This window comes from Jaculus jaculus, chromosome 6, assembly GCF_020740685.1.
Source record: "Jaculus jaculus isolate mJacJac1 chromosome 6, mJacJac1.mat.Y.cur, whole genome shotgun sequence".
Lineage (NCBI taxonomy): Eukaryota > Metazoa > Chordata > Mammalia > Rodentia > Dipodidae > Jaculus > Jaculus jaculus.
Genome location: NC_059107.1, coordinates 114,176,893 through 114,200,392, shown reverse-complemented (window position 1 = coordinate 114,200,392; position 23,500 = coordinate 114,176,893). Strand labels below are relative to the sequence as shown.

Genomic DNA, 23,500 nt, shown 5'->3' with positions numbered 1-23,500 from the left:
AGGAATGCATTTGTAAGCATCCCCCCAAGTTATTTCAAAGGTCCTATGCCGATGGAGGTATGATAGATTTCTCACATAACCTAAGGTGGATTTTGTTTTGTCTGTATTGACTATCTGCCACACCGAATGTATGTATGTACTATCCATTGGAAACTGTCATCAAGTGGTGACTGGAGGAGCTGCTGAAGCAGTTATTATTGTATGTGTAGATGCTTTACTGTTTGCAAAGTCTGTCTGGTGAGTGGACTGTCAGCTGTTCATCTGTTCCTGTTTTAAGTGCTATTACCTATCTCAGTTACCTGAATCTTGCTGCTAAACTTGCAAGTGATTGATAATGGATTTTTAACTGATAAGTTTTTGTCTTTGAAAAAAATTAAACACAGTAACTATTTTATATGGAAATGTGTGTTGATAACATTATCTATTAAATGTGTATTTATAGTACCTCCTATTGATGAACTACAGAGCACAATGATTGTCATTGGATATATATGTATGTACTTATTCTATTATTAGGCATAGAGGTGGTGCCTGCTCCCCAACTCTAGCCACAATATTTCTACATTGTGACTTATTTACTTTAAAGGGAAAAGCAAATTTATAGCAATTATACAGCATCAAGAATTTTAAGTACTTGTCTCTCTTTCACTAAGAAGGGAATTTTGAATATGTTGTCTACCTGGAATCTCTCTCCTAATAAAAGGCTAATACCTTTTGGAATGCCCCAGCCTGTCCCATTTCTAAAGGTTCTTCATAGGGACATTGCCATGCATGTCCTTAAATTTTCTGAAAGGTTTTACTCATCAAGAGATGAATGAAGTTAAAATAACTACACTCAGCAAACACTACATGTTCTGCTCAACTATGAATTTTTAATGCAACAATGGTGACTTTGTTTCATACTGCCAATAAAGGACTCTTAATACTAAATATTGAGTAAAGTATATTCTTTTCTTCCCTCCTGTGTGGGAAGAAGCCACTAACTGCTTGGGAAAACCTGAGGTAGGTAACATGAGGGGTTTAATTTTTGTTCCTGCATTTCCCCAGTGGAGATGACTCTCAAAATGCAATATGGTCATCACTGGAGAGATAATGATCTAGAAGTGCCATCATTACATGGTTTCTCCTCACAACACCAGCATCTCATTATACAAGCAGTGCATGTTTATGTCTTTCTATCACTTGTCCCAGCCCCTCATAAATTACACGGTTTGCTAGTATTCAGCAGAAACGCATCACCTGAAAAGATGTGATGATGCAGGAGTGGTCAATTATCTATGATGACTACAGTTCTTTTCTCCTCTCTTGAGGTGAAGCCATCACGTGCCAAAGGGATGCTAGGTAAAGACTTAAGGAGGTTATTTCTCCCCAAGAGCTACTTAAAAAGAGAGGTGAACATAATCCCTTCTTTCTAAGGAAACAGACAAAGGACACTGGTGTAAAACTTCCCCAAACAATTCAATTGGAGGAAGTGTGTCACTGACTTTTCCCCTCTCCATGAAGGCACATTTCCTTCCTAGTCTTTGCTTCTCTTATCTGGGAGAATTTTTTTTCCCCAAGCGAAGCATGAACGGTTGTTAAGTGGAAAATGGAGGCTGAACTTTACGTGACAATTCTTACCTGCTTGATCCTCAGGAGCTCGGGTGAGTGGCTCTGCCTCAGTTTCCTGAGGCATTTCTCCTAAAGCTAGCTGAAGGGTCCCTTGGCCTTTGAAAACTGTGGAATAAGGCAGAAATGGAGCCAGCTCTCTGTGGCAGTGGAACGAAAGGCAGTGAGGACAGGGAAGAGGAGGCAACTATGCCCACACTGCTGAGATTTCTCTCCAGAAGAAAATCAACGTTTTCCTCGTGTCCTCCAAGTGTCTTGTACAGCTCAGTTTCTGAAAGGAAGGGCATCTTTTCAACAGAGAGAAGGACTCTGAGGGGGACATCTTTTATTATTATATAACAGGCTATAGCATCCTGCATGCTTTCTTTCTACCAGGTTATAGTTTTGCTTTCTTTTGGGTTAAAAGAAAGAAAATACAAAGAATGTGATGGAGGAGGTAAATAAATGTATTTTATTTGGAAGTTGTTATTTGCAAGGGCTGAATATTTTCATGAGAAAGCTGAGCCGCTTAGGCAAAGATCCCTTGATAATTGTTTCTGAGCCTGAATATTTTACTATTTACTATAAATGTGTAACAATTAGGTGTTTAATTTTCTTATAGCAAGAAATGCTGATTTTTTTTTAATTAGGCATTGAGGGGAAGCTAAAGACATTGTTACAATATAAATGCATCTCTCTAGGACTATAGGAAATTTAGTTTGTGATAATCAATACTGTCATTGGTTACTGTTGGCTAGAAGGTTATGTTTGAAGAGGTGGGAAATTCTGTTTTATTTTTATCATATGATAAATGTGTCTAATTTTAGAAAGATTATTCTAGTTATGCAACTTGTAAACAAATATTTGTTATGCTATAACATTAAAGTTTAGAAGGGGGTATTTTTAGAGTGGAAGAGGATTGGCAAATGGAGAAAATCAAATGGATAAAATGGACCTGAACTCCACATAACTAGCACCTTTCATTAAAGTGGGATAACACATCACACCATGGTCTTTGGATGTTACTTTCCTCCTCCAAACAAAGATGTCTTTGTTTCTTTTCCAAGATTCCTTTCATTTTTCACTGGGAAAATTTTCTTCATTAAACCATGCAAAAGTTTCCCAAGAGTGTGCTAAGTGTGACATTTTGTCATTTTCCTGTTGCCAGCCTGGGTAGTGTGTCTTTTCTTTGCACCCCTCCCCCCATGCCCCCTGCAACCTTGGGATTTTAGATCATGTGAATTCAATCTGGGAATGTTTACTCAGAATGACAGATAGAGTAAAACCTGTTAGTTTTACTTAGCTGATTTCTAGTTGTATGGGTGGGTATATTTCTTTTATTGGCTCTTGTAATTTGCTATACAGTACCTCATAGGCTTTTCATCTTCCAGAGGGGTTTCAGATTGTCCATGTCCATAAACAACAGTGCCTTTCCGTAAATCAGAAAGTGGTCGTGGGCTCATGCAACTGGAGCAGCCAGAACCAGCAGTGGCTATGGATTCAGGATGGGAAGCTTCTTCATGTGAAATCTGCCCTGTGCCTGGGTGTCTCCAACTCTTCTGGTGGCCCTTTCCGGGCTGCCCTGCTCACCCACTGCTCCCAGGCGCCCGAATGGACCTGCCATGAGCAGGAAGGGTTCCTTGAGTTGGGAAGCATGGGACTCTTTCTCAAAAAACAAGGCTCTAAGGTAGTGGTCAAGAAGAGCAAGAAGTACCTCCACAGCTGGATGAAAATAGAGGTCAACAAGGAGGGAAAGCTGGCCAATGAAAGCCTCTGCCTGAGAAAAGGTGAGTGGTCGCTTCAGAATCCATTCTGGAAGCCATCCTGCTAAGTGTCTTGTCTTTACACACTGAAGGGAGGGCCAGTTCCCCATGTATTTCCTTTGGAAGATTCATGAGCTAATAGAAGTAAGAGTATGTGGTGCCTAGTGATGGAAAACTTCATTATCCTTATTACAGTAAGCAAGTTTTCTCTATGATTTGCTTTTATTACTTTACTTTTATTTACTTTTGAATGCAGATGCTTCTGTGGTGTGCATGTGCATGCATGTTAATATGTGAGTAGGCACACATGTTGGTGGATGTGTGTGCATGTTTGGGAATGTGCATGTGCAGCTATAAGTCAACATCAGGTATCTTCTTCAGTCATTCTCCTTGTTCTTTGAGAAGGGATCTCTTGGTGAACCTCACCAATTTGGCTAGAATAGCTAGTCAGTGAGTTCCAAAGATTCCCTACCTCAATTTCCCCAGTGCTGGGATTATCCATATACATCACAACTCTGACATTTTACTTGGGTTCTGGTGATCCAAATTCAGGTCTCCATATTTTCATGTTAACTACCTTACCCACTGAACCAAGATATCTCCCTTTTCTTCTGTACATATTTTTAATTTTTAAAATATTTTAAATTTATTTATTTATATGAGAGGGAGAGAAAGAGGCAGAGAGGGTTAGAGAGAATGGGCACACCAGGGTTTCCAACCACTGCAAATGAACTCCAGATGCATGCACCACCTTGTGCGTCTGGCTTATGTGGGTCCTGGAGAATAACCTGAGTCCTTAAGCTTTGCAGGCAAGTGCTAAGCTATCTCTCCAGCCCTCTTCTTTACTTTTAATAATTCACCAAATATTTCTTGAGTTTCTCTTATACAAGACAGTATGATTCAGTACAACTAGATGCTGTGATATAGATCGAGGTATACACACAGAAGTACATTCAGTGACTAGAGTCAGTGATCAAGATAGAGATTTTGCTGACATAGACACTTCTGATGATGAGGAACATAGAACACTGAAAGTCTCTTCCTACTGGGAAGGTAAGAAATGGTGGTTTTGCAAATGTCTTTATATTAATGTTTAGATTTAGATACCTTTTGGAAGTAACAAACATTTTTGAGACAGTAAAAAAAAATCAATGTGCAGCCACAGATTTTTCTAATGTGTTGATCATTAGTGGATCCAGATTATGGACACATGTAAATATTTGTGTACACATGCACAGATTCCTGCCTCAGTACATAATCCAGTCCTTGAGAATTTTTGTTGAAGTATGTAGGATAGTCTTACCTTGAAGTCAATCATTTCCACTGGGATTTTGCTTCTCTACTCGGGGCTTGCCTTAGAAGCAAGGACTAAAATAATCATAGCACATTAAACACAAAAGAACACTACAAAGACCTGGGAAAATTATCTAATGAGCTCCACAGTAAAGAGACTAAGTTTGCCAAGGTTAAGTAAATTGTTCCAGGTGAATTCATAACAGAGCCATGATTAAAACCCAAGTTTCTTCACTCCTTCTACCACTGTTTCCCAGTGCTGGTCCATGGGTTGTGGCCTGGCTGGTTGCTTGTAACTCCCTTGGGAGAAAGTAGGGCAGTTATAGAATCCCAGGATTCCTGTTCACCATTTTTTCTTCCACCAGCACCCAAGATTCAGTTTCAGGAGATCACGGTGCATTATGTTAGTGGGGGTTCATTATTCAGTTATGGGTCAGCAGCCACTGGACCCTCCCATCTTCTTAGGAGCTTGTTGCTGAGGCTGACTCATTTTCCTGCCAGGCTGGTCTTTGAGCAGTATTCTGTTACTTATCCCTAAGTTGAAGAAGCACTTAGTAGATAGCAATTGAATGCTCTTCTGCTATAGATATTGAGAATTGTAGTCTCAGTTCTAACATCATTTCTGACAATGCAAAGAAGGCAAACATACCTAACCATGTCAGCATTACTATTCTTGATTCTTGAGACCATCATTAAACAAAATCAAGGTTACTTGAATGCAAACACTGCAGTACCACAAATAGTTGGGCTAATAACTAAGAAGGCTACTAGTGGCCAGGTACCACATACAATGTGGACACTCTGGACAAAGGGATAGTTCAACACTGGGTGGATCAGAGTAGCAAGGCTTGAAATTTAATCATGCTTCTCAGAATGGTGCACAATTTAAAATACATAAGCCATTTAATTTAGGAATTTTCCACTTTGTACTTGTAAACTTTAATTTTTATTTTTTGAAGTTTTATTTATTTATTTATTTGAGAGAGAGACAGAGAGACAGAGAGAGAATGGTTGTGCCAGGGCCTTCTGCCACTGCAAACAAACTTTAGATGCATGTGCCACCTTGTGCATCTGACTTATGTGTGTTCTTGAGAATCGAACCTGGGTTCATTGGCTTTGCAGGAATGCACGTTAACCATTAAGCCATTTCTCCAGCCCCCACCTTGTATTTTTCAATCTTTTATGTGTATATTGTGTGTATGTATGTGTGTAGATGTACATGACTACACAAGGATGTTGGATGTCTTCCTCTATCCCTCTTCTATCTTGTTTCCTCTTGTTTCCTGCACTAAACCTGCAGCTGCCTTCTCTTGGTCAGAATGGCTGACCAGCAAGCCCTGGTGATCCTCCTGTCTCTAACCTCTTTATCCCTGGGTTACAGGCATGCATGACGAGTCTTGGGTTTTCACATGGAATCATGGGCGATTGAATCAGGTCCTCATACTTTCACAGCAAGCACTCCTACCCCCTGCCCCCGAGCCATCTCCCTAGTCCCTGCATTTGATGTTTTTAGAAGCTAGATAACCAAAAAGGAGGAATGTGAAACCACTAATAGAGGTTATGGTAAGGCTAATATGGTCATCAATGCTCTACAAAGAATGACCAAATGAATAAATGTTTCAACTTCTAAAAAGTATAGAATATCAGAACTGTAAGGAACCAAAAAAAGAAATAATAAAGTTTTCAGATTCCTTTGAGGAATAATACTACATTAAAATAATGACTATTTCTTTGTTTCCTGTTCAATCCAAGTTTTAAACTCACCAAGCCATAAAAACTTATAGTTGTGTCTGTCTTAGCAAGCAATACTCATGGCTTCACAAGTAGACAGTAAAGTTTATAATGGCCCAATTGTTGAAGTTTTATGGATCTACCTGCAGGGGAAAGTAACTCATTACTTGATTTCCATATCTGTGTAAAGAACAGAAATTTACAGAAAATTACAAAAAGTATGAAGGAAGATCTAAGCAACATAATCCTTGTCACGGGAGAAAACTAAAACATTCTAGATCTTCAACACAACCAACACAAATCCTTTAGTGGGTGGAATGTATGTCATTCTAGGTCTTCCAGATAAAGGGTGAAAAATGCCATCTGTAGCCTGAATATGTTTTCCAAAGTTCACTTAGAGTTATAAAAAACTGAATGATTATCTGAAATGATTTCCTTCACTCAGATGCTTCATGTGATGTAGACTAGCACTGACTAAGACCTGAGACAACCAATCAGCACTTATTTAACATGTACTCCATATTCATTCATCCAAAGCTGATATTTAGCCATAGGACAGCAAATTCATAAGTATCCTTGTTATGCTGAACTAATAATACCACTGAAAAAGGCTTTGATGATGCAGTAAACCATGTTGTCGTCAGTCTTCTATTACTACTGGTTAAAGTAATTGCCTAATTGAGATCATTTGGGTAAGAGGATAAAAGATTAACCATTATAAAAGATAAGAACTCATACACACTGCTTAGAAGAAAGGTTTTCCTAGAAGATATTTGTTTTTAGGTCCTGGTTGAAATGCTTGTGAATACAGTCAAAAACAGAAAGAAGAGTCTTTTGTGTCTATAGATCCCACTCAGACCAAGTTCACTGTCACAGCCATTTTAGGGTTTCCTATGTGCTTCATTAACATAGATCTTGTAATGGACCATTTCATATACTCATTGAAATATGAACATCATAAATGATGTTTCTATGTAATGCATACAATCATTGGATCATTCTCCAACTATTTTCAGCAATGGCATACCAATGTGGCCTCTAGGCTATTTTGTGTTTGTTTGTTTAACATGTCTCTTCCTTGACTTAAAATAAATAATAAAATCATTTATTAGATTTTCATGGGCCCTAACATTCTTATTTTTTCTGATGTATAAAAAAAATCAAAACACCTTCTTTTACTCTAAATCCTTATTTTATTTTCAAAAAAACTGAATAATTCTCTGGGTCTGGTGACACTACGTGTACTCTCAGAACTTGGGAGGCAGAGGCAGCAGGATGTCGGGTTTGAGGATGGCCTCGGATATATAGCATGACCATCCTGTCTCAAAAATAAAAACAAAAACAAAAGGCTTTAAAACAAATTAAAATGAATAACTAAAAACTGAAAAGTAGTAAACAAACAAACAAAAATAAAGGACTAGAAATGTGCTTTAGTGGTAGAGTGCTTGCCTAGCATGCACAAGGCCCTATGTTCAGCTCCTACCATAGTCCCTAAAGATGACCTTAGGCATGCCATCTATTGTTTGCAAGGAGAGGCCAGTCCTGGGGATGCCAAGTTATTTATAAGTAGCTGCTGTTTCAGCATTTTCACACAGCCTGGTAGCTCTGAACTTGGAAGCCATTCTTCCCCCTTTATCAAACAGCCATCCCTTCCAGCCCAACATCCCACCCTTGTTCCCAAAGAAAACATGGGGTATTGGGATAAACCAGGTATGTCCTCATAATGCAATGCATACTATGATACTTGAGTAATCATTAGCTATTGAAAAGTATTTCTTTGTCCATTAATCTTTTTAATCTAAATTCATGCTGTGCATTGACATTTTGCCTTTCTATCCTTGGTTATTTGCTAATTTTGTTTTATTTACATTTGAGTACCTTTAAAATCATTTAAGTATATATTTTGAGTAAACTCTTTTATTACACAGATTACATTTCCTGAAGTTTAAATTATTTTGATCAGTCATTTCCAATAGTTATTGAGCTACTGTGATTCCCACCTTTTCCCCTTTACCTTCCCGGAGCTCCACATGGTTCAGAGCATACGTGACCTTCATCTGTTTCTGAGATATGTCCTGTTCATTTGTCACTTCCAGAAAATTTACTCACTTTCAAAAGGCACTTTCAATTTGACATCATTATAGAGAATAGAAATACTGTCAGTTAAAGTTATCTATCTACAAAATTCAAAAAATTAAAAAAAACAGTTTAACCACTGTTATGGATTTCAACATGCTTAGAAGTTATTCATATCATTTAAAGAAGCAAAACTAACCATTTTGTGTATTGTCCTTATATATTACTATACAAACATCCCATTTCTAGTAATGATCATTTCTGAGTCAATCACAGGTCAGTTAATAAACCAAATTACAAATTGCTCTTTTTGAGACTATGGTCAAAAGATAGTTTGATTGGGTGGATTTGACAGATTTCATCTCAGAGGTTACCTTGCCCCATACAAAGAGCTAGTCACAACTTAAGTGCTGAAACATTTTATATTGAACTCAGGATGGCCCACCTTGCCTTGAATTGTGTTCTGGGAGGGATTTTATTATAATGTGAAAACAATGTAGTAGCAATGGCACAATAAAGCATTTAAAAATAGCTTCAGCATATTGTTCCATTGTGGAAGAACTTTTCCTTGTATTTATCAAAACATCTTGCTTTATTCATGAACAAGGAAATGTATATACATATATAGACCATCAGAATTCATTGACACCAAAACAACCAAAGATCTATAGTCTAATTTCATATACCTATTTCATAAAATAATTCAGGAGATAGAAATAACTTATTTGATAGACTTGCATATTTCAATAGTGGATTTTCTTTACTACCATTTATTTTTCAATTCTTTAATACTTACATAAAAAATTACGAGAGGGGCTAGAGCTATAGCTAGGTTGATAGAGTATGCCTGTGACACATGCATAAGGCCCTGGGCTTGATCTGTGGCACCATACCCATAAACACACAATGAATAGAATTGTTTGCATGATAGCACACTCCTGTATTCCTAGAACTTGAGAGGCTCAGGTAGGAGGATCAGGAATTTGAAAATAGCCTGGTTATGTGAGACACTATCTTGAAGGAAGAAACAGAAATAAGAAAGAAAGAGAAAGAAGGAAGCAGAGAAAAGAAGAAAGAAAATAAGAGAAAAATAAATGATTGGAATTGCAATTTTGTTCATTCTACATACTCTTAAAGTTACCTGGATCACCAATTAGTTCAGGCTCTGAATCACACTCCAAATCTATTGAATCACAAGTTTTAGAGCAAGGCCAAAGAAATCTCCAGAGGTAGTTGTGACGGCTACCAAATTGCCAACCACTGCTTTAAAATTCACAAAACATGGAAGCTGAATGTTAAGACTAAAACATCTTTCTTGCTTCTCAAATAGCACAAGTTAAAATATGGATACAAAATGCAGAGGTATTGAATATGAGTAGTTTCTTTCTTTGGAAAAGTAAGGGGATGGCCTAAAAAACGGATGTGTTTGGTTTGAAGTGTTTTAAAATGTATGAGGAAGGCTAATTAAAGGCAATTACAGAAGACTAGATTTTTTTCCATATTATAGCCAAAAGCTATATGCAATGGTAACAATGTGCCATATTATTTGCAGAAGAAACATCAAGAATTTTTACTCATTTTTCTAATTTTGCAAGGGTCTGGTTTTATCCATTGAGTTACATATGCTGAATGGCTTTGTTTTGAAGCTCTTGGCATAAAAACTGGCCTATTCCTCCTTCATAAAGAAGAATGAGCACAGGTTGACATTCCTTACGGATGTAATTGCATGCTAGGCATTTGGAAACTTGGTATTTGCTGCTAACCCCATCATTAATTTTTTTTAAGAACCTGAGAGTTAAGATTGTTGTAAGGAATCACCAACTCAGAGGATTGACATTAGTCAAAACTCAAAGTGACCAAAATATCAATCTCCACAGACAAAAAAGGTTTACTTCCCAACAATGACAAATATCTATTTAAGGGAACATTCAAACTCCTGACAATTAAAACTAGAAAACTGAATTAACTCTTTCTTGGAGTCAGCCTTAAAGGAATCTCACTATTATCTATGGTTGAGTTTGTCATGTAGCAAATACCTTGGGTACATATTTTTTAGTTTATGCCCAGAGCAGTGAGCCCTGGCACAAAGACAATGATAGGGTTAAATGAAAAATATCATTAACTAAAAGGAGTGCCCAGAACACTATCAAAAGTGTGGATTTGCTGGATATAATATGCAATACCCAGTTACATTTGAATTTGTAAAAAAAAAATTAGATAAACTTTTAATTTATTTGCAACATATAATATGGTATGTAATATAATCATTGTACCAATGCTTATTTGAAATATATAAAAATATGGAATTATACTAAAACATCATTACCTGAACTTTAATTTAACTACTGTCAGATATTTATATTTGTTAAATCTCTCCACCTTATCTACTTATAAGGACTGCACAATCCTATGCATCTCAAGGAAAGAATACTGAATAAACATGATTATTTACTATGAAAAATTCGACTATTTATATCTTGTGAAATGGCAAGCATACCTTTTGTATTGTGTTCCTTTTTTATTCTATATTTTCCTTTTATTTACCTACAATGTCCTAATAAGATGCACTAGCTGAGTTTAGAATGGAAAGGAGTAAAGGTCAAGATAGAGACAGAGCCGACAAGAAAAGAGAAAATGTAATGGTGAATTACATCTTTAGGAGAGGACCACTTAGCACATGACATTCCTTAATAGTTAATAGTTCCTTAATAGTTGTTTGTGGGTTCAGGAGATGACTCATATAGTGAAGTCTTGCTTCTTAACTATGAAGACCTGAGCTTTATCTCCAGTGCCCATGTAGAATGCCAGGTTTGGTGGTACACTGCTGGGGAAGCAGAGACTGGTAGATCCCTGAGGTTAACTGGCAAGCCAGCCTAGCCTAATTGGTGAGATCTGGGCCAATGAGACTGTCTCAGAGAAGGTGGACAGCATTCCTGAAGATGGCACTTGAGTTGTCCTCTGGCTTGTACATGCATATGTATATGCATATGTTTGTGCATTCACATACACTTGGGCACTCACATGTATGTGAACATGTTGCTTTGCCAATCTTCCTTTTTTGTAATTCTTTTATGAGAGAGAGAAAAAAAGAGAGAGAGAATTGGCTTTCCAGGGCCTCCAGCCACTGCAATTGAACACATGCATGTGCCACCTTGTGCAAATGTGTGACCTGCACACAGGCATCACCTTGTGTGTTTGGCTTACATGGGACCTGGAGGGTAGAACATGGGTCCTTAGCTTTCAGTAGGAACCATCTCTCCAGCCCCTTTGTGCCAATTTTAAAGTCAATACTCTTCAGTTATGGTTATCTAATTTGATAAGATTTGATAGGGTTTCATATTCATGGTAACTCCTCATCTATAAGATCAGAGGAAGTATCTAAACATACCCCATCAACCAATACTTTACAGAACTTTCCAGTGCTTTGTTCTGTGTGATTTTTATCTCAAGTCTGAAGATACAGTGATTCAAAGACCATCAGCATCACCTGAGAGCCTTCAGAAATGCAGGATCTGTCTCTGTTACCTCAGAATGTGCTTGTTTGAAAAATCCCCAAGATTCACCCAAGAGGTGAACTGTAAATTTTTAAAATATGATGAAGCTGAGCTAGAGAGATGATTCAGTGTTAAGGTGACTGCCCACAAAGACTAAGGGCCGGAGTTCGATTCCCCAGTATACACATAAAGCCAAGTACACAAAGTTGTGCATGCACCTGGAGCTTGTCAGCAGTGGCAGGAGGCCTGGGTGTGCCTATTCTCTCTCCCTTTCTCTCTCTCAAATAAATAATTTTTTAAATATGGTGAACCTAACATATTAACAAATATTGTTTTCAAATATGAGGAATTGGTCCTTGCAAAGCTATAAACTAATACTACCAGCTCACATACACTAACTCCCTTGCTGTTCACTCATAACTATCTTAAATAATAGAATGCTTGAGAACTCACACAATTAGAATTACAAACCCTTTGGGGCTGAAAAGATGGCTCCATGGGTAGGAATACTTACTGTGCAAATATAAGGGTCTGAAGAAAACTAAGACTACTGGAGTTTGATGCTCAGGACCCACATTAGCAGCTGGGCATGGCCACATGCACTTGTAGCCCTAGCCCTATATAGAAGCAGATATCCAAGAATCATTAGAACTTGTGAAAAACAAATAACTAAGTTCCAGGCTGGAGAGATGGCTCAGCCGTTAAGTCATTTTGCCTACAAAGCCTAACAACCCTGGGTTCAATTCCCCAGTACACATGTAAAGCTAGATGCACAAGGTAGCACATTTTTCTGGAGTTCATTTGTAGTGGCTAGAGGCCCTGGTGTGTCCATATTCATTTCCTCTCTCTCTCTCTCTCTAAATAAATAAATAAATAAAAATGTTTTTATTTTTTTTTTAAATGCTACATGGGGGCTGGAGAGATGGCTTAGCAGTTAAGGCGCTTGGCTGTGAAACCTAAAGAACTAGTACCCACATAAGCCAGATGCACAAGGTGGTACATGTGTCTGGAGTGTATTTGTGGTGGCTGGGGACCCTGGAGTGCCCATCCTCATTCTCTCTCTCATAAGTAAAAAGATACAAAAAAAAATTTTTTTAATGCTCTAGGATCTGTAAGAGACTCCAGCTCAAATAAGACTGGGCAGAGAAGCAAGAGAGGTAGCTTAGTGGCTAAGACACTTGCCTGCTAAGCCTAAGGATCCATGTTCAACTCTCCAGATCCCACATTAGACAGACACACAAAGATGAAGCAAGTGTAAGGTTGCACATTTCTACCAGGTGGCACAAGCATCTGACATTTGATTACAATGGCTGAGGCCCTGGCAGGCCAATTCTCTCTATCTGGGCAGAAAGACAATGGAGCTGTACACCCCTGTGTTCTGCTCCCACCAGCACAGGCAAGCCCATGGGGTGCTGCTTGAGCACACATACCACACACTGTACATCAGTAGGTGTTAAATTACTGTTAAATAAGAATGAGAGGTTCTGATGTGATATTTGACCCGAGGAGAACTATAAATAACAATCATGTACTCCATATCTCAAAAGCCAAAAAGAAAGGATTCTAAATGTTTTCACCATAAAAATTTGATAAACGTTTGAGGGTACAGATGTACTTAGCCTCATATAAACATTATACAATACATACAGATTTTAAAACATCACTAATACTTCATTAATATGCATGTTATATGTATCTATTTGGCAGCTAAACCAAAGCAAAGATGTCTCTACTAAGAAATATTTATATTGTGGTTAATGAAGTTAAATGCCATCACTCTCCAAAAAGTCATAGATTTTCATGGTTCAGTTAGGCAAGTCATTAGCAGTCATTCTAACCTGATTGTGTTTCATATACTTTAACAAATTGATGAATGTTATGGCAACACCCAACAGTATTGTTATATAGTACACATATACTCAGAATTTTGAGTAGATTTTTGGAGATGTATGGACCACCTCAGTGGTCTTGTAGATTTCACAGAGTAAACATAATTCTATCTTCTTCAAAAAAGCTGGGACTTTTCTAGTAGCATAGTTTTTAATACTCTCTCTCCACCATAAAAAAAAAAAGACAAATGGATGAGGGAAGTGTGAATGAGACAGGGAAAATGAGTGTTGTCACACACTAAGAATATCATTTTGCGCACAACTGAACTTATCACCTTGCCCATTCTGAAAGGGCCTCTTCTTTTCCTATGTATAAGAAATTTTTTTGTATGAAGAATTCATAATCCATGAGCATAATTTTTGGCCTTGTCCTTTCTTTACTTCAGCAGTCCTGGGATCCGAAGTTTCAGTGAGGAGTGTTAGAAACACAGCTCTTCCGCAGGTCCCCACTACTTCAAATACAGTTCCATCTAGTCTGGAACACCTTCCCAGGAATACTACAGAGGCCTTCATTGGGAACAGCACAGAAAACTACAGTCAAAACATCAGCAAGAGGCACCACCCCAGTCCGCCTGTGACTGCAGCTACAGACACATCATGGATTCCTTCAATGACGACGCCGCCTTTCTTCAGCACCACGACAGAGGTAAAAGGACAGGGGCATAGGGCGTGCACATTCACAGAAAACTCATTCATTATTGGAGAAGACTTGCTTTGTTAAAAGTGCCATGCTTGCACTAGGGGATCATCATTTTGTGTGCAAATAGTACATGAATATATTTTATATAATGAAAAAGAATTGAAATTAAAGGGAAGTTTCTACAACTTGGTAAGGTGAAAATAATTGGGCTTACCATGACATAACTGTAGTCCTTGTAGGTTGGCTACATTTCTTTGAGCCAAAGGCAGGGTTCATGGTCTTATACATAGCCTGGAACCAGGAAATAGAAACTGTAGTCTCTGAGGAAGGGAAAAGTAATGGCAGAGTCAGAAATCACTGTGAGTGATGCGGAAGGACAAAGAAAACCAGAGGTCACACACCACGTTCACATCAACATCCTCTATGCATCACCTACCTGTGATCTTGGTAGCTCACCAGATGACAAACAAGTCCAGTTTCTGAGAAGCAGCAATTTCTATCTGCTCAAACAGTCATTCTGAGTTTTCATCTCTTGATTCTGCTTTCATTGGAGTTTTGGGCCACTGCTTTGACAATGGCCATGTAGTTATAGCAGATTCTAAAACTTCAGGTTTGGAGAATAGGCAAGGATCTTGGTTCTTAGTTTAGGTGAAGCCCTGAGTTCAATCCTTAGCACCAAAAACAAGTTTATGTCTCACTTGGCAGTGTTTCACTCTTTTCTAATAAGCAACCAAAATAATTCAAAATAGTCTTATAGTTTTTGAATGGCATATACCCAGTTAGCGCACTAGTTTCCTATGCTTTGTGTTAAACCTAATATTGCATGTGGTCCCCAGCCACTGAGCATGTGCTTCAGTATTTATCCCAAAGCAAATGCAGCCAGGCCATGAACGACTCATGCGAGTTTCTTTCTTTTTCCAGTTTTCCTTCACAATCAATCTTCTCTCTGACCTAGTTCTTTCCTTGCTTCTGAAAGAAATTAGAAAGCTCCCATTTCTTTTCTGGAAACTCTTTCACTTTAAAGTATAGGCCCTAGTCACCTCCATTAATAAAAACTACCCTCTCCTGGAACCCAAACTCAAAATCGGATTTTAACCCATCCCTCCACCCAATTTGGGCTTTAAGTAGGAAAAGAGAGTATGTATGCCCAAACCCTTTACTCCCTACCTAGACTTCTACTCACCACTCAGCTCAGTAATTATGGTTTCAGAACTGCCTAGGCTTGGCAAGTGGGAAAGGAAGACAGGAAATGGAAGCAGGACATCTGTGACTTCAGGAAGCCACCCTGAACTGGCACTGGGCTCTCCTCCATTCTCCAGCTCCAGAACCCTTCAGCACTAATGTGAATGAAAATTTTGCCACCTGCTTTTGAAAATGAATACTTCTTGATAACAGTTTTTGTCATTCTGGCTGCATGTGCCTCAACCCAAACCTCGGTTCTCACATTAGTTTAGAAGAGTATCTGGGCTTAATTATAAGTAATAGTATAGGAGAAAATTGAGTGAGTAAAATGAGAAACATATTGAATGAAGACTACCATAGAACATAGCTGCCTAAACACTAAGAGGCTAAGAGGTTGTCTTTGCAAAAACAGAATATTCTTGGGACTGGAGAGATGGCTCAGCAGTTACAGTGCTTGCCTACAAAGACTAATGACCTGGGTTCAATTCTGCAGTACTCACTGAGCCAGATGCACAAAGTGGTACATGTGTCTGGAGTTTGTTTACAGCAGCTGTAGGCCCTGGTGTGCCCATTCTCCTCTCTGTCTCTTCTCTTCTCTTCTTCTCCTTTACCTTTTCCTTCTCCTTCTTCTTCTTCCTTTCTGTCTGTCTCTCTCTCTCTCTCTCTCCTTGAAAGTAAATAAATAAAAATATTTTTAAAAAAAAAGAATTTTCTCTCATCTTGACCATGATGAGACATAGAACAAGTTTCAAGAGTTGGCCAGGCTCTGCTGGAATGTGTCCAAAAGAACCAATGGTGGATATCTGTTGTACACACAACACTGGTTGAGGAGTCTAGTCCTGCATTTGCACAGTTCACATGATCCATCTCTGAAATAGGGCATATAGCCTTTTCTAGAATGGAGTCTGCTATGGGGTTTGTATGAGTGCTCAAATGAGGAACCCAGAGTGACCATGCAACCAAATACTCTGTTCCAGTTTTTTTCTCAGAGTTCAGGAAAAATCTGTGTCCTGGGAAGCTAAGATGCAAAAGCTGTGTTCTTTCCAAAGACAGTTCTAGAATTGTAGTTTTCTTTCTTTTTGTTTTTTGTTTTATGGTTTTTGAAGTAGAGTCTTGCTCTAGCCCAAGCTGACCTGGAATTCACAATGTAGTATCAGAGTGACCTTGAACTTACAGGTATTCTCCTACCTCTGCCTCCCAAATGCTGGGACTAAAGGCATATACCACCACACCCTGCTTAGAATAATAGTTTACTATGATTCTGAAGCCTAATATAGACATCCCTCTAAATAAATACTTGAGTTAGCGGGAGCATTGATACCTTATACTTTTATACTTAATAGCAATTCATGATATTTAGCTATAGTTACATGTTGAAAAGTAAAGCTAACTAATCTTGTATTTTACAGTATAAAATGCCTGTCCTCTGTCTTGACAGGGTACGTACAAAAGTATAAAAAGAAGAGTAAAGTCATTTGACTTGATTACTTCAAAATGTGTTCAAAATTTATCAGTTCTGGGCTGGAGAGATGGCTTAGCGGTTAGGCGCTTGCCAGTGAAGGCTAAGGACCCCAGTTCGAGGCTCGGTTCCCCAGGTCCCACATTAGCCAGATGCACAAGGGGGCGCACATGTCTGGAGTTCGTTTGCAGAGGCTGGAAGCCCTGGCATGCCCATTCTCTCTCTCTCCCTCTATCTGTCTTTCTCTCTGTGTCTGTTGCTCTCAAATAAATTTTTAAAAAGTTAAAAGAAAATTTATCAGTTCTTTTCCTTATTACACACCTTCTGAGAATTTTGGAATGGCTTCTTTTAATTGAGTTGTGGTATTGGGTGCTCTGCTACTGGGTGAATATAGATTTTTGGACTATATCTATTGGGCTTTGTATCTCCAGTATCTGAACCTAATGTTGAGGTTCTGTGAACGTGTGGAGTGTGGAGTACATCACAATGGATCAAAATGGAGCAGACACAAGGGTAAAACATGGAATGGAAAAGAATGAAGTGGAATAAAATGGAATGAAGTGGTGATGTAGAAAATGGTATGATGTGGTACAGCGTAGAATGGTGTGGTGTGCTATGGAGTAGAATGGTGTGGTGTGGTTTGGGGTAGAATGGTGTGGTGTGGTATGGAGTATAATGGTGTGGTGTGGTATGGGGTAGAATGGGGTGGTGTGGTATGGGGTAGAATGCTGTGGTGTGGTATGGGGTAGAATGGGGTGGTGTGGTATGGAGTGGAATGGTGTGGTGTGGTATGGAGTGGAATGGTGTGGTGTGGTATGGGGTGGAATGGGGTGGTGTGGTATGGAGTGGAATGGTGTGGTGTGGTATGGAGTGGAATGGTGTGGTGTGGTATGGGGTGGAATGGGATGGTGTGGTATGGGGTGGAATGGGGTGGTGTGGTATGGAGTGGAATGGTGTGGTGTGGTATGGAATAGAATGGGGTGGTGTGGTATGGAGTGGAATGGTGTGGTGTGGTATGGGGTAGAATGGTTTGGTGTGGTATGGAGTGGAATGGTGTGGTGTGGTGTGGTATGGGATGGAATGGTGTGGTGTGGTATGGAGTAGAATGGTGTGGTGTGGTATGGGGTAGAATGGGGTGGTGTGGTATGGGGTGGAATGGGGTGGTGTGGTATGGAGTGGAATGGTGTGGTGTGGTATGGAGTAGAATGGGGTGGTGTGGTATGGGGTGGAATGGTGTGGTGTGGTATGGGGTGGAATGGTGTGGTGTGGTATGGAGTAGAATGGTGTGGTGTGGTATGGGGTACAATGGTGTCGTGTGGTATGGAGTAGAATGGTGTGGTGTGGTATGGAATGGAATGGTGGTGTGGTATGGGGTAGAATGGTGTGGTGTGGTATGGGGTAGAATGGTGTGGTGTGGGATGGAGTGGAATGGTGTGGTGTGGTGTGGTATGGAGCAGGACAGAGTAATATGGAGTAGCATCACATGACATAGAATAGACTGGAGTGGGTTGGAGAACAGCAGAATGGAGTAAGGTGGTATGGAGGAAATGTAAGGAAGTATTGAAAATGGAATCCATTATAGGGTATCAAAGCCTGTGGAACTCATGATCTCTTGTGAGCAAATGATTCGTTCACCACTGACATCTGTGTGTTATGGTCTTCTTGAGGAGCTGTGCTTTTAGTGTCTACATGGATTTTGAAACTTGTGTTTATCTAGTGTTTGCTACATTTACATTATTACATACGTATAGTGTTTCATGAGCTCATTATCCATTTCCTTTGTATCTCTGATATGTCTCCCATGCCATCTGTAAACCACCTCTCAATCTCTCAGTCCCACCAATGCACATATAAAGAAATGGAAGAGAGAAAAGACAATAAAGAAATGATAAATGTCAGTCTAATGATTTCAGAACATGCTCACCCTTGCAACAAACATTTCTTGAGAATTGAACTAGTGCTACAGTGCTAGACAACTCAAACTCTGAGGTCAAAACCCTGACTCTGCCGATAGGTAACCAGGACAAGCTACATACGCTCTCTAAGCTTCAATATCCTTAGCTGTAAGATGGAACCTCTACCTTCAAAAGATGTGGCAAGAGCCGAGATTATGCACGTGCAATTCTTACTTCTGCTCAATCCTTAGCAAGCATTTAAGAAATAAAAATAGTAGCTACTATGGCTACTCTTAACAAAGACACAAAGCAGAATGACAAAATGATGCCCTAAAGGAACTCATGTTCTGCTAAAATGGTGAGAGAGTAAGACATATACAACCTTGTATGGAATATAAAAGAAGATCCTGAATGGCATGGAAGTTGTAGGGAACTTCTGGAGAAGAGAATGTAATAATAGGAGGAAAGGAGGCCTCAGAGAAGCAAAGAAACTGAATGGGGCCGGATGGAATGTTAGGAACTAGTTCCAAATTCATCCCACGTAAAAAATTATCTTAAAAGACAGATGTAGTGGCACATGTCTTTAATCCTAGCACTCAGGAGGCAGAGGTAGGAGGATCGCCATGAATTTGAGGTCACCCTGAGACTACATAGTGAATTCCAGGTCAGCCTGGGCTACAGAAAGACCCTGCCTTGAAAACAAACAAACAAGAATTACCTCAAACCATAAATTTGAGACATTATCACTTCATTTCAATTATGCATTCCATATTTATTTATTTAATCACTATTTGGCAGTGATTTCATAACAAGAAAAAATTAAATAAATAAAGATGGGACTATAGAGTCACATAGATAGCACATACCATTATGTAGGGTCAGCATTCTACCATGAATATAGAAAAGATTTAGTCAGGCTAAGATTCCTGTAATCATTTACTGATGTGCAAGACCTGAATGCATATTGAAGAAAATCTCAACTACAGATTTCCAGGAGCATTCTTCATTCACACATATTCACTAATTCCTACTTGCTTTTTAAATTAGTGGCATTATTATTATTATTATTATTATTATTTGTTATTATTAGTATTGGGTTTTTTTTTTTTTGTTTTTTTGAGGTAGGGTCTCTCTCTAGCCCAGGCTGACTGGAAATCATTATGTAGTCTCAGGGTAGCCTCAAACTCACAGTGATCCTCCTACCTCTGCCTCTTGAGTGCTGGGATTAAAGGTGTGCACCCCCACTCCTGGCTTAAACTAGTGACATTATTAAGTGACCACTCATTGTTTTGATCCTATAAATATATAGCATTGAGTGGAGTTTTGAACACTTAATGTAAGAGTTAGGACAATGCTATGGCATAATAATCTGAGTGTATCCCCCAAAGGCTCATATGTTGGAAGCTTGGTCCTCAGAATAGGAATATTGGAAGGGGTAGATCTTTAAGTGGTAGAGCCTAGTGTAAGGGCCTAGTGGGAGGGCATCAGAGTTGCTGCCTTCCGAACATATTAAGGTGGTCCTCTTGGGACCATGTCTGTGAATTCTTGGAAGAGTCTTATATAGAATGACCTTGGTCATTCCCCTGTGGCTTCTTATCAAGTGATACTATCTCTCTGTTTGACAAGTGCTCCTGCCATTGTGATGCCACCCATCATGAGGTTCTCACTACAGCTAAACTATGGTTGGAACCATGCTCTTAAATCTTCAGAACTATGATCTACATATATTCTTTTTATTAGTTACTCAGACTTGAGTATTTAATTACAGTAACAGAAAATCAGTTAGTACAGAAATCTACAAAAGGAAAATTAACAACTGAAATGCTAACATTTCACATTTGGAAATGTTATGGCATCACTACTAACAACATTTGTGGAGGAGTCATAGTTCTAGATTCAAACAACGGAAGGATGAGTTTGGAATGAGATGAGAAGATCAAGTGGCTTTCTTTGTTAGGCAGTTCAGGTGGACCTGAAAGTAAAAAGGCAGGAAAGTTTGCACTTGATAGACATGAAATGATGGTCTGACTTCTTATTTCTTGCCTAGTTCCCTAGATCTCTTTTTTTTCATACCTGAGCCCCTCCTTGGGAGGGAGATCTTTTTTCTAGAATCTAGACATTGTGGTTGGTCAAGCTTAGACCCCAGAACTTGGTGTCATGGCTGGCATCTTTCTGAGCCAGCCTCTAGCCCAGACCAGTCAGCTGTCTCTCTGGCTCACCTGAGCCAGATGGTGAAACACACCACAGTAAGGTTATAATGGGAGCCTGCGAGGGAACAAGCCTCTCTCTGGGCTGCCTGACAGCTCATTAACCTCTGGTTTCTGGTGAGTTTCCCCTCGTCTGGGCCAAGATGAGTGGAGAATCCCCAACCCCTACTTCCCACCTGAGCTTTTTGTCCCCTCCTGCCCTCCACATGGCAAGAGCTCTTTGTACTTTCTTTTCTGTCTTCCCCATGGTTTTTCCAGGCCCACCACATGGGCTCTCAGGCTATGTGGGTGTACTCATTTTCCTTCCCTTGGTGCTGTACTTCCTTCAATAGATATAGTAATTTAGTAATTATTCTTCTCAGTCTTATTCAATTCTTTGGTAAAAATTAGACATAAACCTAGGGTTTGGGGTGCAAGGACTTTCCTGAACCCCTAACATCCTGTTTCAGAAACTTGGTGAAAATGTTATCAGACACTTTGAAAGAGAATGTGTCAAATATTTATGTCTTCCATCACTTTGGGCAATAGTGTAGAAGACATTAAAAGATGCTGCACAGTACCAGAAAAAAAGATAATTGAAGGATTAAAAATAATAGCTTTGTATGTCAAAAACTTAAACCAGGTACTTTTTATATACCCTGGAGATATGTCTGTATCCATTTTCTATCACTTTGTAACAAATCTCCTCAAAAGTTAACAGTTTTATGTATCTATCTTATGTGGGTCCTGGGCAGTTGAACCTGGGTCCTTTGGCTTTGCAGGCAAGTAGTCTTAACCACTAAGCCATCTCTCCAGCCCAAGTTATCAGTTTTAAATAATGAAAGTTTCCAATCATTCATGTTTTTGCTAGCTGGGGAGATGGTTCCTCTACTGGTTTCTCCTGCACTCTCTGTCATAGTTGCATTCAGCTTGGAGGATTAGCTGAGCTATGAGATTGACTGACAGCCCACTTGCATGAGTAATAGCTAGCATTGGTGGTGGGTTGACCATCTAGGTTCTCCTCACGACCGCATCCTCCAGTAGCTTGTCTCAGCTTCCCTCCATGATGAGTTATTGCAGCTTTACTAAACACCAAAGGTGGAGGCTGAAAGGATCTTTAAGCCTATGCTCTGGAATCACAAAGCATCATTTCTGCCACACTCTGTGGCGAACACAGCTATAGGCCAGATTCAAAGGATAGGAAATAGACTCTGCAGATGAGCAGAGATGCAAAGTAACATTGCAGAGAGACATGTACTCAATGTGAGGAGCAATCCTTGACCATTAGACAATCTGTCTCCTCCTCTTCCTCCTCCTCTTCTATTCCTCCTCCACCGTCAAAATCATCTTCATTTTTCAGATACCTAGCTGAAACAATTGTGCAAATGAATAGGTAGTAATATAGCAAGGAAAGTACAGATGGGCTGGAGGGATGCTTAGTGGTTAAGTCGTTTGCCTGCAAAGCTGAAGGACCTTGGTTCAGTTCCCCCAAGACCCCATGTAAGCCAGGAGCACAAGGTGGCACATGCATCTGGAATTCATTTGCAGTGGCTACAGGCCCTGGTGTGCCTATTCTCTCTGTGTTTCTCTCTCTCTCTCTCTCTCTCTCATATAAATAAATAAAAGTAAATAAAATATTTTTAAAGGTACAGAACACACACACACACACACACACACTTAATCTCATAGTCTACCTTTTTCTCTTATACACAGAACCTTTAAATTTTTTTTGGTTTATTTGTATTTATTATTTGTGAGTGACAAACAGAGAAAGAAAGAGAGAGAGAATGGGCATGACATTGCCTCCAGCCACTGCAAACGAACCCCAGATGCATGTGCCACCTTGTACATCTGGCTTACGTGGGTCCTGGGGAATCAAACCTTGAACCGGGGTCCTCAGGCTTCACAGGCAAGTGCTTAACCACTAAGCCATCTCTCCAGCTCAACAACATTTTTTTAATGACAGCAAATGCCAAGAAGGAAATCCAGCAGCCACTCCTCATTGCTGCTGCTACACAATTGTCCTAAGCTGACTTGTGAGGATGCAGGATATTTCTTGCTTTTACCCTTTTTCTTCGTTATTCTCACATCCTTCCTTGCCAGTGTGGTATCACACAAAGGTTTTATACTTCAGCCAATACTTGGCATCAAAACTGTGCTTTACACACACTCTCCTTCTTCCCCTATCATCAACCAGTCCTTGGTGTTAACTGAATCAACACATGGAGTGATGCAAAGTGAGGAGCTAGGGCTGTGGTGTCAAAGAACTCTAGTGTAAATCTTGGAAGTATCCTTTCCTAGTTAA

General features: G+C 39.4%; 1 protein-coding gene across 4 annotated transcripts in view; it reads left to right on the top strand.

The window, feature by feature from the left end:
• The first annotated feature begins 1,544 nt into the window (after positions 1-1,544).
• The window catches only part of Ptprb (protein tyrosine phosphatase receptor type B), a 142,256-nt gene continuing 120,300 nt past the window's right edge, over positions 1,545-23,500 (top strand). For 3 of the 4 annotated variants that reach the window (XM_045153609.1, XM_012948904.2, XM_045153610.1), the window contains exons 1-3: positions 1,545-1,643; positions 2,979-3,374; positions 14,220-14,479. In XM_045153609.1, the coding sequence (XP_045009544.1) occupies positions 1,589-1,643; positions 2,979-3,374; positions 14,220-14,479 (711 nt within the window). In that variant the 5' untranslated portion in view covers positions 1,545-1,588. The remainder of the gene's footprint in view (positions 1,644-2,978; positions 3,375-14,219; positions 14,480-23,500) is intronic. The other variant, XM_045153608.1, reaches the window with a different exon arrangement.